At 40.5% G+C, this 19498-nt stretch overlaps 1 protein-coding gene across 4 annotated transcripts in view; it reads right to left on the bottom strand.

Annotated features, from left to right (window-relative positions):
• The window catches only part of CDH7 (cadherin 7), a 113758-nt gene that overhangs the window by 18665 nt on the left and 75595 nt on the right, over window positions 1-19498 (bottom strand). For all 4 annotated transcript variants that reach the window (XM_081205587.1, XM_081205588.1, XM_081205590.1 and 1 more), the window contains exons 5-8: window positions 18472-18639; window positions 16203-16390; window positions 10232-10485; window positions 1781-1917 (exon numbers count right to left, since the gene is read on the bottom strand). In XM_081205587.1, coding sequence (XP_081061713.1) covers window positions 1781-1917; window positions 10232-10485; window positions 16203-16390; window positions 18472-18639 — 747 coding nt within the window. The remainder of the gene's footprint in view (window positions 1-1780; window positions 1918-10231; window positions 10486-16202; window positions 16391-18471; window positions 18640-19498) is intronic.

Consider the following 19498-nt stretch of genomic DNA (forward strand, 5'->3'; position numbering starts at 1 on the left):
GAACCACAAAATTAAGTTGTCAGTGGGATTTTTGTCACTAAGAGTGAACCAAAACTGAAAAGAAGAAAAGGGCTGCCATGCTTGATCAGGCCGATGGTTCTTCAAGTACATTGTCCTATTTCTCCTAATGGCCCACACTGAATGTATGAGAAAAAGGTACAGGGAAGGGAATAAAGAAGGATAATTTCTCCAGCTCCTTCCATTTCCTTTCTTTTGCCAGCAGTTAGAGAATTGTAATTATTTTCCCTGTATAACCATGGATGCATCTATGACAAATGATGGGTCTTAATCTAGCAGTATCAATGAACCCTTGTTATACAAATGAAAGTAAACTATAATTCTACAGTCACAAGTTGTTATATTGTATAATTGGTATACAACATGGTGCCATTCAGATGTTGTTGGATTACAGCTGGGGAAAACTTTATTGGCCAAAGGGCTGGATGGTTATCTCTCCAATCCTGTATCTGAAGAAGTGTGCATGCACACGAAAGGGCTGGATGGTTATCTCTCCAATCCTGTATCTGAAGAAGTGTGCATGCACACGAAAGCTCATACCAAGAACTAACTTAGTTGGTCTTTAAGGTGCTACTGGAAGGAATTTTTTTTATTTTCTCCAATCCTGTTAGCCAAATCTGACAGACATGCAAGCCAGCCCATTTGTAAATCACATGGCATAACTATGATGCCAGGTGATAGTATGCTTTGAAGCCCTGGTTGTCAGGACTTCAGAGGGTGCTGTAGGCTGTTTGAAAGCCCTTTTGCAAGCAGCCTCTTCATCAAACCCATGAAAAGTGGAGCTTAAAAAGGCATTGTGGAACTGTTTGCAAAAAGGGTTTTCAAACAGACTTATGCTGTGCTTTGGCTCCATGCACCTGTTCCTAGAAGGTGAATAGACACTTACAGCTAAACTCAGCAGGAATTAACCATCACTCATGAACTGATGAGCAGGGGTTACATTCTGCTGTGTGTGCCCCAAGTCCCCTGCTAGAAACAGGTGTAAGCAGCCAATGCAAGATTGAACCCTGGCCCACCCATCCCCCATCAGAGTGACATCAGCAGATTATAAGGTGGAAGTGGTTTTTGAGAAGTAACCTCATGGGCCAAATTTGTCCCTGGGTTTAGGCCATATGTTAAATATTTCCCACCCCTGGTCCATGTTGATGGGAGTTGCATTCCAAGCTTCTGGTGGGCACCTTGTTCTGGTGGGCACCATGGGTAAAATTCAAAGCCACATTCTTCCATTCATTCTATTTGCATGTACACTTCAGGTTGCCAGAGGGAACAATCCCTCTCTTCTCCCCCCCCCACTGTTTTGGGGGTTCATCAGGCCCCTCAGGACAATTTGGAGGGGGGCAGTGGAAAGAGATAGGGCAAAACCCCATTTTTCATGCATAAATCCTTGAACAGGGCTTCTGCTGCTGGATGAATCCTAGGTGAACCCTGCCCCATATATTTATTTAACTCTTTGATTTCTATCCTCCCTCTTTTAATCCAAGGAGATGCCCATGGAAGATTAAACAATAAAATATAAATACATAAAGACTGTTTCTGCTCTCTTTGAGACACTATAGTTCTAAGATCAGGATTCTATGATACATGATACTGCCTAAAAACCTTAGAGAATTAGCATGAAATAGTATTAACTTTTAACTCATTACAGTTAACTGTTTATGGCTTAAAGCATCTTTTCGAACACTTAAGCTTCTTTGTGAACAACCTGATTCATTTCACCAACACTTTTAAAAGCTTAAAAAATGGCTTCGCAGTGGGAACTTACGACTCTCCATAGCCAAGACAGTGATGTTATGAATAGCGTTTGTTTCTCTATCCAACGGCTTCGCAGTGGTAATCACCCCACTGTTGGCATCAATATTAAAATATCTCTCCAGGTCTGTGTTTCGATCTATTGAGTACCTGGATGAAAGATGAAAGAAAACTTTTGATGTATGCATAATTGCAATGTGTGTGCGTGTTAAGTTTCATTTATTTCACATTAAGCTCAAAGAGCTTTTCATCCAGATTCTTTTCTCCTTTGTTGTCAGCTGTCTTACAGCCCTTACAGCACACAGAGAGTTTGTTACACAGAGCCATCTGATTCTGCAAAATTCACTGTGTCGAGGAAAGATGGCTCAGTTCCTGCATTTCATGATACCTTCCTAACTGAGGTCACAGGTATTTCCTTTCCATTTCTGCTCTTTTACTCTTAGGTCGACCACTCATTTATTTTTGGAAGACTCTACTTCTGAACCCAACCTAATGTGGAATAGCTTTGGAACTGTGCCACCTGGCTGTATCAATCCCCTGTGGTTCCCAGCAGAGCTTCCACTGCGAGACATTGAACTTTTTTGTCACAGGCAGAAAAGTCCATGGGGTGAATAAGAAAACTGTAGAGTAGGTCAGGGATTACATATTACTACATTTGCTCCTGGGGCCTTATTGTCATCATACAAACGCAGACTCCTGTCACTGAGCAACCTTGGCTTAAGCTCGCCTTGCCTGATCCCCCAAGCTGTTTTCAAGGAGGAGAAAAGCTCAGACGGAAAATAAGCCATGAGAAAGGGAGAAAATGCCCATTGTTGACTGCTTAATTACCATCTTGGAAATTGGCTATGTACTTTTAGATCCATTAGAAACACACCTTTGATATAACACAATATACCAGAAGGCCAGATTGTGTTTAACTGGAATGCTGATTGACAGTGAATATATGCCAGCCTGAATTCACCTGCTTGCCATGAAATAAAGTTTCTTTTCCTAACCTTGCTGATGATGCCCATTGGGACTGGTAGGGTAGAAGTCAGAGAACTGAACATTAGGAGGAGCCAGAGACAGTGAGAGCCAGAGCTGGAGCAAGTGATTCTTGTTTTGCCCCCTATCGTCCTCCCGGCTGAATTCTAAAAGGGACAACACTGAGACATTAAGAGGAGAAAGCTAACAGGCAGTTTTAAGTCAGAAGGTAGGCAGGTGAGGGTTGGCTGAGGGTAGATTGAGGTTGGTGGGGCAGTGACTCATCCATCCAAAAAGATCACCTTCCATTGAAAGGGAGTTCTCAATCACATTAATCTCTCTACATGATGCAGGAGGCGAAGAGAAGCAAATTAACACACATAAAGGAAAGTGTAGTTGTGATGTGGATGTAAATCAGGGTTAGGGAACCTGTGGCCCTCCACATTTATTGTACTACTAATCCATGACCATTCATTGATCATGCTAATTGAGGCTGACCAAAACTGAAGTCCAATAATATCTGGCATGTGGCAGGTTTTCCTGCCCTGGTGTAAATAGCACTGGAAACTATTTAACTAGGATTCTACATAAGCAAATCAAAATAGAGTAGCATCCACATTTTACTTTAAGATACCTGCAGAAGGGTTCCCAGCAAAAAGACTCTGAAAAACACACACACAAGCACTTTAGTCAATTAATGTACAGTGGAGAAGAAGGGAGATGGAAAGGCCACACAGCATTCCACAGCTTGATTGGAAAGAAATAAGCAGGTCAGGATTTTTACCTCTTTGGCCAATCAAGGTAAAGCAAAAGTTCAGATCTTCCATAGCAACTACTGAGAGAACTAGGTTCACAATGCTGTGGGAACATGCTTAAGGATGCAAATACCACTGCTTGAAAAAAGGCAAGGACAAGCTGTTGCAAATTATGTTCTCTTCACATGAAATGCTTCCACTTTCCTCAGAAGTGACAACAATAAAAAACCCTCTCTTTGTGTGTGTGTGTCTTCGTTCACTTTTAACCAAAAGGATGGATAGCTCAAACAGTGATGATTTTGATTGTAAAGATGAGACAGTTTGCACATTTGTACTTCACAGTATTATTCCCAGATGGCAAGCCTTCATTCTGTTTTTTAGTGCAGTAATCCGCTACAATGGTTTCCTGAATCAACAGTGCTTTCATAGAACAGAAAAGGCGGGATTTTCTATCACATTGCTCAAAAAGGCTCTGCAAACAGGGGTCACCCACCATTTTGTGTTGTTTTTTTTAAAAAAATATTTATTAAAAGTTTAAGAGTTACAGAAAGAAGTAAAAAAGAAAGAGAAAAAGTAAACAATACAAATCAATACATTACAGTACATATAAAAAAAACAAAAGACACAATACATCAAAACAAAAACAAAAGCAAAAACAATTAAAAACACATCCATATTTCCATATCTTTATCTTTCATTAACTTGTTTCATCGACCTCCTCACACCTCCCTTTTTTGTGTTCTAGTTATTAATTATTTCAGCAAATCCTTTCCATCTTTCACTGTTTTCTGTCATTTAATTCTCTTAATTTATTTTAACCTTATCTTACCATTAAAACCCTAAAACTTATTTATACTTAACTTCTTATAACATTTCTACTAAAGCCGTATAATTTCATTCCAACATTTTTCTAACACTCATTAATTTTACAATATTTCTCTAAATAAATTTTTAAACTTTTTTCCAATCTTCTTCCACCATCTCTTCTCCCTGGTCTCGGATTCTGTCAGTCCTTTCTATCAATTCCATATGGTCCATCAACCTGGTGATCTTCTGTCCGAGGCTCTTAACTCTTTTCCATGTCCCTTCTGCAGATCTTCTTCATATTTATACATGCACTTTACTTTATCTTCTGCTGATCTTGTTCTTAATTTCCTTCCTTTGGCACTGAGGAGTAGATCTCGGGGAAACTCCAACCTAACAATGTCTTTATTCCTTCACGACAGGTCAGCCCATTCTCCATAGTCAGAACTACTAAAGTCCAAAAGATATTTCAGAGCGTGTTTCAAAATCCCTCCAAAGCTAAAGGCCCCAACAACTCCAATCTCCCCCTGACCCAAATCCAGATCCCAAAAGCCAGAACATCCCTGCATAAGGGGATCCATCCAACTTTCCTACTCCAATCCAAGCGGGACTCCATCCCTCCAAATCTGGCTTTCTCTAGATTCAATCGTAAAAGGCAACAGCTTATGTTCATCAAATTGCCTCTGTAAGGCTGGGGCTCTCTCCACTTGTATTACTTGAGGTTCAACAACAGCTTTCTCCTTCGTCTTCTCCACAGCTTGCCATGTCAAAACAGATTCCTGAATCGATTCCTGAGTAGTTTCTGTATAGGTATTCACTTTTTGTCCCAAATCAGTCATTTTTTGTCCCAAATTGTCAATTTTAATAATCATCACATCCGTCTTCTCATGAAGCTGTTCCAATAAAGCACTTGTCTTGCAAAATGCAATCACTAAGGCTTCTTCTGTCAACATTCTTGTCCAAGGTCAATCTCTGATTCTCACGGTCTTTAATCTCTGCAGCTGGAAAATTCCCCAGCTCCACTCCTGCAACAGTTTCAAAAGCTCCCTCTAGGGGAAACAATTTCTATTTGTATCCGTCCTTTTAAACGCAGATCCAGCAACAAAGTTAGTTTCGATTTTCAGTTACTTTTGCTCCTTTTTAAGTGCAAAAGAAAACAATGGAAACAATACATTTCTCTTATTTAACTATCTGTCAACATACGTTTTATTCACAGTCAATGAACTTTCCCAAAACGTCGATCTTACTGGCAGCCCGTTCCCAGGTTCAAAACGGTGGTAATTTATCTTTCTTCACTCTCTCCTCTGCAGGCTTAGGCGATCTAAAATTTTTCCCCTCTTCTCCTGCTTCCAAGGGGGGTTTAGTAATTTTAACTGATGTAGATTTAATCCTTTACAAAAGGCTTTCCAGACTTTAGCTTGCAACGTCTTTGCTTCAATCTATTTACAAAAGAGGAAGGCGGACTTCCTGTTTGAAACCTTCCCGTTTCGGTGCCAAATTAAGATGTTTAAAGATCCAATTTTCCGTTTTACTTACGGGTAGTTGTCTAAAGTCCAATTGTCCACAGGAAAAAGTCAGCGCTCTCCGGTAACAGCAATGTGGCTTCACTCCGTGAAAGAAGCAGTCGATTCGAAGCACCGCGCCGCTCACCCCACGTCGCTCCGGATCCCCAAAACCGGGTTTCCCCGCGAGTAGGGGAGGCGCAAAAGGTGCCAGCCGAATCCCATGTCCACAGGCTTCTCCTGCCTGTGGTTTTTAGTGGGACTCCGCCTTCGCCGTGGCGGCCAGACCCTAATTTCCACGGAGCGCATTCCACCCGATCAGAGGAAATCCGCCATTGCCGGAGGCGCTAACCCGGAAGTGGGGTCACCCACCATTTTGGGCCAGTGGGAACATTTAGAATTTTGTGAAACTGACATGAGTGCCAGTCGCTAATTATTTGCAGGGCTGTTAACCAATCAAAATATTTTTGTTGTTTTCACTGAGTGAGCAATTACATTTTAAACTATATCTGCATATTACAAAAATATCAGTATCATTGCATTTTAGTTACTGAAGGCAGTGGCCTGGATCTTAATGTATCTTCCATGAATGGAACAGAATTCACAATCACAGAATGGAGTTTTGTCCCACCCCTTCTCTCTGCAACCCTGGAAAAAAAATTGGGGGGTTTGGAGGACCCTTGCAGATGAAATTTGAAAATCTGACCCCTTGTGTGACTCTAACTAAATTGGTCCAGTTTAATGAACCCAAAGAGCATCAATTATTTTTATTGCCTACCCTTTAGGAATGTTTCTGCACTGATGACATGCTCATTTGGCTTTCATTTTAGTAACTCCCTGCTTTTGTTTTCTCCTCATGCTTGAACTGCTGTATTTGGTCAGCAATGCACAGCTCTTGAACAGCTTCATGGTTGGCATCCTTCCCCCAGAGACATCGCCTGTCACCTTTGCAATGTAGCCACTCTTGGCAGGCCTGGGCAGATGGAATTTAATCTCTGGACAGCTCTCAAGCTTCCTAGCTATTAACCCTGACACTGTTCAGCATAGCTAGTCAAAAGCCGGTTCCGAGAACATTAGTTTGCATGACATATTTCCTTGAGAAAAATTCAGCTGATTAAAGCCTTCTAATAGCATTGGGTTGTATTCAAGCAGCATAAGTGTAGGCAGCTTGCACAACATTTTTCTCTCTTCCCTTCATTTCCCACTGCAGCCCCCTGTACCCTCATCCCTCAACCCCTGCTCCAATGATTTGGGGAGACCTATAAAACAAACTGTATCCAAGCTGAATTTTGCTTTTTGGGTCACACTTTTGAGTGGTTCTGTTCACTAGATGCTACCACTAGCAGAAGAGTTTCCTGTTCCTCCCATTTTCTCCTCTAGCCCCCTGAACAGCATCAAAACAGCTCTGGAGGTTGAGGGACAAGGAAGTCTAGTTGCACCAGTGAAAAAATGCACATGGAGCACTGGATACAACCCTGGGTGTTTCCTTAAACTGAAGTAAAGGTAAAGGTAAAGGGACCCCTGACCATTAGGTCCAGTCGTGGCCGAATCTGGGGTTGCGGCGCTCATCTCACTTTATTGGCCAAGGGAGCCGGCGTACAGCTTCCGGGTCATGTGGCCAGCATGACTAAGCCGCTTCTGGCGAACCAGAGCAGCGCACGGAAACACCATTTACCTTCCCGCTGGAGCGATACCTATTTATCTACTTGCACTTTGACGTGCTTTTGAACTGCTAGGTTGGCAAGAGCAGGGACCGAGCAACGGGAGCTCACTCCGTTGCAGGGATTCGAACCGCCGACCTTCTGATCTTCAAGTCCTAGGCTCTGTGGTTTAACCCACAGTGCCACCCGCGTCCCATTAAACTGAAGTAGACTACTATAATTCCTGTGCTAAGGCTGAGAGAGAGATAGTAATGTTCCCAAGGCTGTTCAATGAGTCTTTGACTATACAGGTGTTTGAAATCACTTTTCCTAGACAGGCTCAATCTGCTTTTTAAGTGATGGAGCCAGTCACTTTAAAAGCTGTAGTTCAATTTTCTCAAGCAGACAACAAAATGAGGAGGATTGCAATAAAAACCTTTATGGCAGAGTAATTTAGGGAACCTGTATAGAAGTACAGCCTTATATACTAAAACAATGAATAAGTGTAAGATGTCTAAAACAAATAGTGACAACAATATGTTTTATCAGATGTACTGCCCCATTTTCTCTCTCTTTCAAGCTGCCAAGCTTGGGAGAAATTCTAATCAGGACTAAACAAAGGCAGGCAGGCATATAAAAAGGCTATAAAAAGGCCTTGCACTTCATATCATTTTGAGTTTGGTAGCTGTGAATCCTCTGGAACTTTCATCCTTTCCCCCAGTCCCAGATGTCAAAGGGACACACTTCATGTATTGAAAGGTGATCTCTTCTTATTTCATCATATATTTTTCGAGGGGAGCCCCGGCACCTAAACATGATTTCAGTCTAGCTCCAATAACACACTGCATGGTTAGCACTGCTGCCCTATAAACAGACAGAGCTCAGGCCTATCAATTGTATTTGCTCTTTTACACAAGTATTTGATAAACATTCTATGAAGATTCACAGTACTTTTGAATCACATTAAGTTATTTTAAAGAGCTCCTTTTTTGACCAACCTAGAGTGAGATATACATATATATGAAAAACAGCAGTGTGTGTGTGTGTGTGTGTGTGTGTGTGTGTGTGTGAATATGTGTGTGAGAGAGAAAGAGAGAGAAATATTTGTACGCTGAAATACATTTTCAGCACTTACATTGCAAGGAAATAGCTACAAAGATACAATTTTATAAATGAATGCACCTCCAGTAAAGAGAGGCTTGGGAACAGATTTCTGCAAAATCCACATCCAATATGCATCCAGCATACACATTGCTTCCTTTCTGTAAATAACTTGTTCTGCAAAGCGTTTGGCGTAATTAATTTAATTGGAACATAAGCTATGGATTGTGGATAATAATGGCTTCTTGTCTTCTACAAAATATTTTCCTTACATAATCCAGTTATGATTTCATGTGTAGTGCTGGGAGTGGGGAGTATATTTTAAGGCGATTTAAACACAGGGATACAACAAAATCACTGAAATGTAATTATATGGGCGCATACTGCAGGGTAGAAAGAATATTTATGTTTTAAAATATTTGTATTATGCTGTGCCCCAAAGGATTTAAATCTGTTTACAGCTACAACGTAGTAACAAATTGGTGATATGTTGATTTGGCTGCTCAAGGGTCCTTAGCAAAGTGAAACTCCACATGAGTAAAGACTTTCACAAGCAATGCATGGCCTATGCATACATAATGGGAGTGCACAGACCATTCCACATCAAAGTGAACTTAAAAGTTCCTTTCCCAAGCTTTGTCTTGAACCCAGAAAATACCAAGACAAGTCAATCCAAATGACAACAAAATATGCTCAGCAGTATCTAACTAAGCTGTACTTAAAAATATACTCATTGAAATTAATGGGCATGTCTAACTTAGGTCTACTAGTTCCAGTGGGTTTACTCTGGGGAGGAAAGGGGTAGTACTTCTGCTGGGGACATGACATGCTCCTTCTAGAGTAGTCTGTCCACTTTTGGAGAGTTCCACTCAGCTCTCACCTGTGGCTCAGGGAAGGGGTCAATATGTGACAGCAGCTACACCAGAACAGGGTAGCTTATGGGTCTTAAACCTTCAGTGAGTTAGAGACTTCGCCTACATGCAAAGACAGGCTTGGGTCGAGAAGACGAGACCAATACTGGGCCCAATGTTCAAGATGGCGGTTACTGCATGTGCTGTAGAGGGAAGTGAGGGGCAGATGCGACTCATCAACCTGAGAAGGTGGCCCATCTAGGAGAAGGAAAACTCTTATCCTAAACTTCCACTATATTCATTCATGAGAAAGCATTCAGGAGTAAATCCCAAGAGAAACTCCATACCCACTGCATTGCATGACGTCTTTAAGAGAAGAGGTGCTAAAGAGTAAACCCTGCGCAAATCCAGAGTAGAGTCCCTAAGGCAGTTGAATGGCATCTTGTACGCCTCCTTCTGGCAACTACTGCAACCAAGCTGGTGCAAAATGTATTGCTCTGCTTTCCTTTGGACCACATCAGTGAGACCAAGAGGGGGAAAATATTGTCATCTGGGGAGCCCAAGACTTGCCCCCTGAAGAGGTCATTTCAGTGCTGTTAATGAAGCAAAAACAGTGTGAGTTACTGGTCTCTGCAGCCCCAGCAGGCACTGTGATTCTCCAGTGGTTTGGCTCCACCCCAGGAGGCATACTTCATTGTCTCTTAAGAACGATGGAAGCCAACAACAACTCTGAGAAGAACTTAGTTTGATACAACCCAAGGTGTTTTTTCTATCTGGGAAGACAGTAATTATTTTTTTTGATATAGATATAAGCAGCAGCAAAAGTAGGAAATGAAATGCAAAATTACCTCACAGGACTGTTAGATGCATCTGGGTCATGAGCTGCAACAGTTCCAATGATGGTGCCTACTTTAGCTGCTTCAGACACTACCATAGTGTACAAACGTGAGGTAAATATAGGTGGTTCATCTACATCCTCCACAATGATCTTCACTGTTGTCATATCACTGAAGGGCCCAAGGCTTAAAAAACGAGGATCAACTTGCTTATTTGCTGCTTCTATTCTCAAGGTGTAGCTGGCCTTGGCTTCGTAATCCAGCTCCTACAGAGAAAAAGTGATTTAGAAGTTTAAGCAGCAGAGTCAACTTCTAAATTATAATCAGCCAGCTCTTTGACATGCAAATATGAGTGAATAATATGTAGGCTTACCATTCCTAAGTACAAAATGTTACTTGTGCCACAATGCCAATATTTCTCACAGTCTGAGCTAATTCACATAAGAGATTCCCCCCCCCCCCACTCAGCAACAGAGATTTTAAAAGTCAACCCACACTGAGGTCCAAATGGAATAAGGTTCTGTGAAAGAGCATCTGCCACACCAGTAAGAACACTAAATAATCCAGCTAATTGGGGAGCTAAATGTAGTCTAGCTAAATGGAGAGCCAAGCAGGAATACCTAGTCTACCAAAGTTTAGACAGAATATGGTGACTTCAAGAGAGGATTACATCAAAGAACTCTTAAGTAGGGCTCCCCTTGTGTTTGGTCCAAAAGCTACAGTTAGGTAAAAAAAAAAAAGTAAAGGTAAAGGACCCCTGGACAGTTAAGTCCAGTCAAAGACGACTATGGGGTTGCAGTGTTCATCTGGCTTTCAGGTCGAGGGAGCCGGCATTTGTCCATAGACAGCTTTCCAGGTCATGTGGCCAGCATGACTAAACTGCTTCTGGTGCAACGGGACACCGTGATGGAAACCAGAGCGCACGGAAACGCCGTTTACCTTCCTGCCACAGCGGTACCTAATTATCTACTTGCATTGGCATGCTTTAGAACTGCTAGGTTGGCAGGAGCTGGGACAGAGCAATGGGAGCTCACCCTGTTGCGGGGATTCAAACCGCTGACCTTCTGATCGGCAAGCCCAACAGGGTCAGTGGTTTAGACCACAGCGCCACCCACGTCCCAGAATGTGGCAGCATGATTGTTGACAGGAACAAGACCCTTTCAGCATACAGCAGCCTTGCTTAGAAATCTAAACTGCCTGCCAATTTGTTACTGGGCCTAATTCAAGACGTTATTATTAGCAAGTAAAGCACTCAGTAGCTGGGGATCAGATTGTGAAGGACTGCCTCACCCCATACATGCCAGTTCAACCACTTAGAAGTGCCAAAATTTGTTGATTTCACACACGCAAGAAACTGAACCTTAAGTGTGGCAGCACTTACACTTTAGATCTCCTTGTCTATTGATAAATGGCAGGTTATTGTTTTTGGTGACTGCTGCAGACTTTTTTTTTCTTACTGCGATCCTACCTAGGCACATAATTTTAGTATGTGATTTTAGTAAGTAGCAGTGTTTTGAAATTACTGCCTTTTCCATTTTAATATGTTTGTGTAACTTGTTTTTAATGTTTATTTTTATTTGTGTTTTTAATGAATACTTTGAACTGTCCATTGTAAAGCATTAGAGGACCTTTGTTCTAGTAAGCAGTGTATACATTTTGTTAACTAAATGAATAGAATGCAGTTCCACGGAGCTTCTACCAGGACATGGTTGCATAATGCAAGAACACTGCATAATGTTGTTTGCATTGGTAAGTAAACTGTCTCTTTGTATTGCTAATTTTTAAATTTAATGTACATAAAAATATTATTTATTATTATTATAAGGTAACAGCATATGTTCAGGAGAAGAAATGAAGAAAAGAAACCAGAATTTGCTTAGTAATTGATTGGTTTATTTGATATTTTTACACATTAACTTTCAAAATGTGGGTAATTAGAAAACAAGATAATTATTTAATGAGAGTAAATAATGGAACTCAAGCTAACAATAATAAATCATAATAATATTTTTGAGTGTGTGAAGCTGTTTTCAAATCATATAAATCAGCCAAATGGTAAGCAGTTGAACTGCTGCTAATGTCACAATCAAACATGTAAATTAGATTGATTAAGAAGAATGGTAGAACAAATTGCAGTTAATGTTGCTATCACAACACTTCACAACGTAGGAGGTAGCAGATCAAATAAGTGCCTACAAATTACACAAGAGGTCAGGTAAGGACAAAAAATGGATTCAAACTGTTTGGTAAGCGGCAGCAGGACTTGGGAAGCCACTTTTGGTGCCTTAGTATGTATGAAAACAGCATAAACAGTGAGGGGAACCCTATCAGAAAAACCTGCAAAACTTCATAAGGATAGGTCCAGAGATTAGAGAGTTATGATAAATGAAAGCAGCTGATCAGAGCCTTCCACATCTCTCCCAAAAGCACCATGAATGAAAATAAAATGAAACTCCCGTTGAGGTCATTCTGTGGCTCGAAACCAGAGTTATCACTCACAACGGCACTTCTCCCGTCTCCCAACAATCATACATAACGTTATCGTTATGTGATGCCCTGGGCTCTTTTCAGAGCAAGGGCAAGATATAAATTGAATTTAAAAAATAAACAAACCACCAAAGTTATATTGGGTGTTGGAGGTTTTCACAAACTGTCTGTGTCTTTGTGTCTCTTTGACTAAGACCCCAAGTTTTGGAAGGGGTCTGATTCAGTGTGTGGAGCTATGGAGGACAAGTCCTGGGTCTTTCCAAAGTGCTTTGGTTCGGGGTTTAGAATTCATACCAACTGCACTGCCTAGGAAGTTGCAGATATACACACATACTTCAACTAACATATTATTATCACATTTGCTATTTTATTTAGCAATTCTGTGAATATGGTGCATTATGAATTTTCCCATTGGAATTGCTAAGTAACAGAACTGTAAACCAACCTGGGATCATATGATGAATGTTTGGGTTAAGAATATAATAAAGAAGTAAATAATTACATTTCAACAAGTCTCAATCACTGCTGTTTTTGCAAGATTGTACCAACTGCAAAAACAAGAGTGAGAATTGCTGAAATGTATAGATACATCATGCATACAGTCTCGTAAAACTGCTTCATGGAAAATTATTACAACAAAAGCAGCCAGTTGGAAAAAGTGAATGGAGTATGAACTATTGCCAGTTTTTCAAGACATTAAGTACTTGATGTGAAAAAACAAAAGAAATCTATTTAAAGCAGCCCTCTTGTAAGTTTCCTAATAAAAATACAGCAGACAGAAAGAGTTTGATGACTATAGCATAATGCTCACTTGACATAAAGACATACAACAATTGCTAACTAACTCTGTTCTTTCCTGAATCAGAAATAGACATGCCTAATTGTTTTTACTGGGTTAAGAGGTACTCTTACTATGTTCAGACAGCATGTGGCACCATCATTTAGCATGAGAATGAGAGCTTCAAGTGTGGAGTGTCCATAGGATAATGCCAGAAAATGTCAGAATGGAGAAATGTGTTCCGTGGATTTGTTAATGTTTTAATGTCTTGCATCGGAAGTGTGAACTCATAGAGGAAAGTGGATAATGTGACAAGAACACCAGTACTCTAGTGTTTTATAAATTGCAATAGTTTATTGTTGTAACAGGTAATAATAGAAAAATTTCTATGGGGGCAGGGGAGGAAAAATAAATTATATATTGTTTAAGAGCATGGTCAGGCAGTGTCACATGTGAGCATGGATTGATCATGCTATAGGCCTACACTGGGTGTTTCTGACTGTTCAAGAGCCATGTGCCAGCCGCCCAGTCTCTCTACTGCCGTCAAGCGAATGCTTGCTGGTAAGTGCCTAGGGACCTCTCTCCCACAGTTGTTAATCAGTAATGGCTGCCATATACAACATTCAGCCCATCCCACAGAATTAGATCCTGCTCACCCTGAACTAACAGACATCATAGTTGGCTAGAGCATCGTGCTGATAATACCATGGTTGCAGGTACGATCCCTGTAAGGGACAACGACATATTCCTGCATTGCAGGAGGTTGGACTAGATGATCCTCAGGGTCCCTTCAAACTCTGTGATTTCATGTAGCAATAATTAAATGGCTCCATCTGTCTGACAGGACTCTTGCTCTCAAATACTGGATCAGATGGGGGGGGATAGTCGTTTTATTGATTTTCTCATGAATGAAACGATGAAATTTTGCAGTGACATAGTGGAAAGCAAAGTAGCTCTTACAATGCAGAAAGTTTTAGAGAGGCTTTAATTTCTAAAGATGCTCCATCAAAAGGGTTGTTTTTGTTTTTTGTTTGTTTTGCTTCACTTTGACGCTAATGTTTATTTTATAACAACCATCATTTAGCTGGCATTCACTTTACCCCTTCCTGACCATAACTGGAATATGGGGATTGTTAGAATAGCAAGCAAACAACTCACAAATCACTAGAACAGTGCTGAAGGTTAAAAAGACAAAGCATACTTTGGTTCTTCCTTCAGCACAGTGAATGGAGCTTGACAGCTTCATTAATATCTGTGCATTAGTGGTATCTGATTAGATTCTATGCCTCATCCATTCAACTTTTTTGAAAAAAAGTGAGCATTTTGTCTTGTCTGAAGGAAATTACAAGGCAAGCCCTCTCTGTTGAAGAAGAACAAGAGAAGGAAGGAAGGAAGGAAGGAAGGAAGGAAGGAAGGAAGGAAGGACTCGATACACAGTTATTCTTCAAAGGAAGCTGTCTGAGACTCTCCTTTTAAACAAAACTATATGACAACTATCAAATGATATAATTCACGGTAATCTATCATTAAAAGACCTGTTGCTGGAGAATCATTTTCCCCCTTTTGGTTAATCTTAACACTAATCAGGTTTGTGCATCTGTCAAATGAACAAGAGTCCCAGGAACCTTGTTCCATCAGGCAATTTCACTGGGGATTATAAAACAAACAATGCAATAAGAACAAAGAGACTAAAATCAGAAAATTACAACAATATTGAAATGCACTTACGCATGTGCACATGCATATACACACAGAGAGAGAAAGAAAGGAAGGAAGGAAGGAAGAAGACTGCAATACTGTCTTCAAATAACAAAAGTTATGAAAACAAAACTGTTTTCTGTGGCACATACTCAGATTAAGAATCAACTAGATTTCCCTAAAGGGACCATCTATTCCTATCTTCCCCATTGAACAGACTGAGAAGGAAGGGGAAAGTAACTCCCTCATTTACAGAATCATTCATTGTTCATGGAAAAAGTAACATCAATGACAATTTGTCTACTGCAAGGATTCCCTATGTATAGAACAAAACCACAGGATGATTGAACTTTCAGAATTCGTCCTTCATTCTGTCCATTCAACCACAGAACTACAACATTTCTTTCTTGGCACTGTTGATACATTTCTTGTTAACCCTGACATAACTACTGAAGGTTACTCTATCCATTTTCAATTAATGTATGTATGTTGACATTCGATGAAATCACTTCTGATATTTACCTTTTAGCTGACTAAGGCGGCGCGGGGGGGGGGGAGTTCTACATAGCTGAGAATTCTTAATGTGTGTTTTATGATCAAGGCATCCTTCTCTTGATTTCCCAATGTTCAGACTGTGAGTTGTTGGTTATGTAACCAAAATGGCATCACCCCACATGTGAGATGTCAGCAAGATTGGGAGAACCCCAAGGTTTTCAGAAGAACAAAAATATTTAGAGCCCCCCCCCCAGGTGGGAACCCCAAAAAGAGCCCAATAGAGACTATGTCTGAGTGGCCATGGTCTGCTAGCTGATGGTTAGAGGAGGTGAGGTACAGAAAATGGGGTGAAGGGGAATGAAATGGCTGGTATCCCAAGCAGCAGTGCTCTATAATACAACCTTTGGTTGCAGGTCTCACTGGTATTTATTTATCTGTCTTATGGCTGAAGCCTCTTTTTTGCATAAACTGAAAGTGAGATGATGTTACTTGTGTACCGTGACAGAAATAATGAAGTGAGGTTACCTTCTGTATTGTAATGATTCCTTCTTGTGTCTCTTTGTCCACTAAGATTTTGAAAACGGCCAAGCCATCACCATCCACTATTTTATATTCCATTTCAGCATTCGGTCCCACATCAGCATCTGCAGCCTTTAATCTGGCGACCACCGAAGCCACGGGTAGCGATTCAGGGACATTATATTGATATGATCCTGTAAAGTTCAGAACAGTCCCTGGATTTTCATCTGTTCATCAATCAATCAATCAATCAATCAATCAATCAATCAATGACCTCACATAGTTTATAGCGGAAGGGTTCTAAACATAATACATTTGGTATTTCTTTAAAATGCCATGAGGGAAAATGTTCTTTCAGCCTTGCCCAATCTGGTGCCCTCAAGATGCTGCTGCTGATTGTGCAGATGACTGAAATGCAGCTTCCATCAGTCCCAGCCAGCATATTCATCTAAAGTGCTCCATGTTGTTGAAGACTGGGTGATTTAATATCACAACACCAGCATTCTCTCCTCTGTGCCCTCTATAGGACGGTGTTCATCTTTCTGGTGTCCAAAAAGGACCTGCCACATTGTACAAGTAGACTGCTGCTACCCTTCCTTCCATCCACAATCCATTCTAAAAATTATTTTTGCCACCTTCCTTGCTTGTAGTATTTAATGTCATGTTGGAGGAGGGAAATATTCATAGGTCAGGCTTTGTTACATCCAATCCAAAATAGTTAAATTTTGCTCACAGTATTATTTGAATCTAGGGGTGGATTTGTCTATTTCCAGTCCATGTCTCTTTCAAATGCATGCATTCATATGCCTGTTCCTCTTTAACCTATGTTTTTTTAAAAACAACAACAACACCTGCATGGAAATTTATATATATTGTAACATATTTCCTTGCAAAATATACATTTTTAAAGGTATTTTCTCTCAAAATGCTCATTTCTAAATGTGTTTTCTCCTGAAGTATCAATTTGCAAATGCATTTTGAGTCAAAAATTGCATTGTAAAAATGCAGAGAAGTGTGAAATCCAAAGGATAACTATGTTCTGGTCTACACATTAGTTCAGGATGTGCAGATAATATCTGTTTTTATTGGAGTTTGCAAGGAACAAATTCTTTAAGCTTTGCTATTTGAGTCCATTCCTCCAACATTATTCCGCTCTCACAACTATAAATCCACATAAGCAAGTGATGCATAAGTAAACTGATGAAAATAACATCTAAGAAGGAAAAATAACACTTAACCTAACTTTCGTACCAAGGCAGACTACAGCCAATGACATTTTCTCTTGAGTATATCTCATGTCACCAAAGAAAAGAATAAATCCATTTGTAAAATAAGAGATAAGTCTTAATTGTGTCTTAAGGAGACAGTTTCCTGGCTCTTCATGCCATGTAATTGAGATAAATGCTATTCTCGCAAAGGCATCCTTCTTCTCCTGTGAAAACTCTAAACCTGCGGCTCAAGCTGAAATTGATACAGATTGCAGCTTAACAAAATGCAGGCTGAAGCCACTAACATTCTCACTTCGAGAAGCTGAATCTCTGGTGTTTTATTATTACCCAAACAATTCAAGGGGGAAAAGAATCTAATTCCCAGTCTTGCTTTGATTGGCTTGTTTCTTTTCATACCCACTTGAAAACTGACCAGATTGGGCATGCATATGTTCCTCACATTAGTCTAATTCACTCCTGCAATGACTTTACAAGAAAGGTGGAGAAGAGCAGCAGACTGTGTATAAACAGGCTAGCTCAAGTCTGGAAATAAGCTCGTTTCTTTTCCTTGCTTAGTTCAGTCATGAGCCACCTTGGTCAAAGCAAGTAAATTGAGGGCAGATTGTTTTCTAGTTCTTCCCAGATTGATTTTTCTATGAAACTCTCAGTGTCTTGGGGGGGGGGGGAATTGACAGAGATAGTCAGGCAATGCGAGATGCACACAAGAACAACTATGCATCCACCTACACAAGGTATTTTGATGCACCTTATAATTAATCACAGAAATACTGTAATCATAAAGTCAGAAAGAAATCAAGCATCCTCAAGTACTGGCAACACACGTCGATGCACGAAAAAAACCCAAAGGGATCCAAAAGATGGAGAATGGACATTTGCATAACCCCTCAGAATATGTGTAGGGTGCAATGGTCAGGCATACTATGTAGTGCAGCCAACACACTTGAACAGCTGGGAACCTGAAAGGCTCACTACTGGACTTGAAACTAATGTAGATTTAGTTTTGTAAGAAATATAGTCTTCCTCATTTATCATCCACAGAAACTTACTGCGAGGAAAGCGGGGAGGGTTATCGTTGACATCTGTAAGGGTGACGGTGACAGAGGTGGTCCCAGAGAGTCCTCCATTTTGACCAACCATATCTTTCGCTTGAATGACAAGTAGATACTGGTCTTTTGCTTCTCTGTCCATATTGGGAAGTGCGGTTTTGATAATACCTGGAATATGGCAAAATGCATATAAATGAAACAGTGGCAGAGCTACATTTCCAACTCAGAAGCATAGCGGGGAAAATATACACCAATCAAAAGATAGACAGAGTACACTGAAGCAGGGTGGCTAGCCTGTGGCTCTCTAGATGTTGATAAAAAACAACTCCTATCAGCCCAAGCTAGCATGGTCAATGATGGTGCGAGCTGAAGTCCAGCAACATTTGGAGGGTCACAGATTAGTCACCCTTGCAGTAATGTAAGGGATTTGAACTGATCCAACATGTCAACAGGAACAATCCCAAAAGACAGGCCTTATTACTAGGAATGTTGACTAGCTTTGAACATTCACTAGTGGGATATAATGTGATCTTAGCCTTCTCTAACTGTGCCCTGCATGTTAATAATGCAGTTTTCAATGTTTCCAGACCTAGGACTCACCTTTAACTTCAACCTGCTGCATGGCATGCTCTAGATATAGAAGTGTGTGTATATTTTTGCCCCTGGTTGTCTCTCCCTTTCTTCCCTTTGTCTCTTTCTCCATGCTTAGCCATCTTTCTTTCCCTTTTTCTTTAAACAATAATAACAAGGAAAAAAGAATATAGTAGTTGTGCCCCTGAAGACACCCACTGTAGCTTGGTCCACAACCCAATTTTCAGTCCAGACCTGTGCTACACAGAATGTGAAAATATACATTGTGGTTAGACTCATGTAGCTGAAATAGAGCACCCTTAAAAAACATGGAACTCCTGTGCTTCAGCATTTACTATAGAGCTGCATGTTGTGCAAGTCAGAACTACCTTATATACCCCATCACTCCTGTTTTAATGAATTTAGCTTACAGCCATACATATAGTCAATGTACTGT

This window comes from Podarcis bocagei, assembly GCF_964188305.1.
Source record: "Podarcis bocagei genome assembly, chromosome: 8".
Classification (NCBI taxonomy): domain Eukaryota; kingdom Metazoa; phylum Chordata; class Lepidosauria; order Squamata; family Lacertidae; genus Podarcis; species Podarcis bocagei.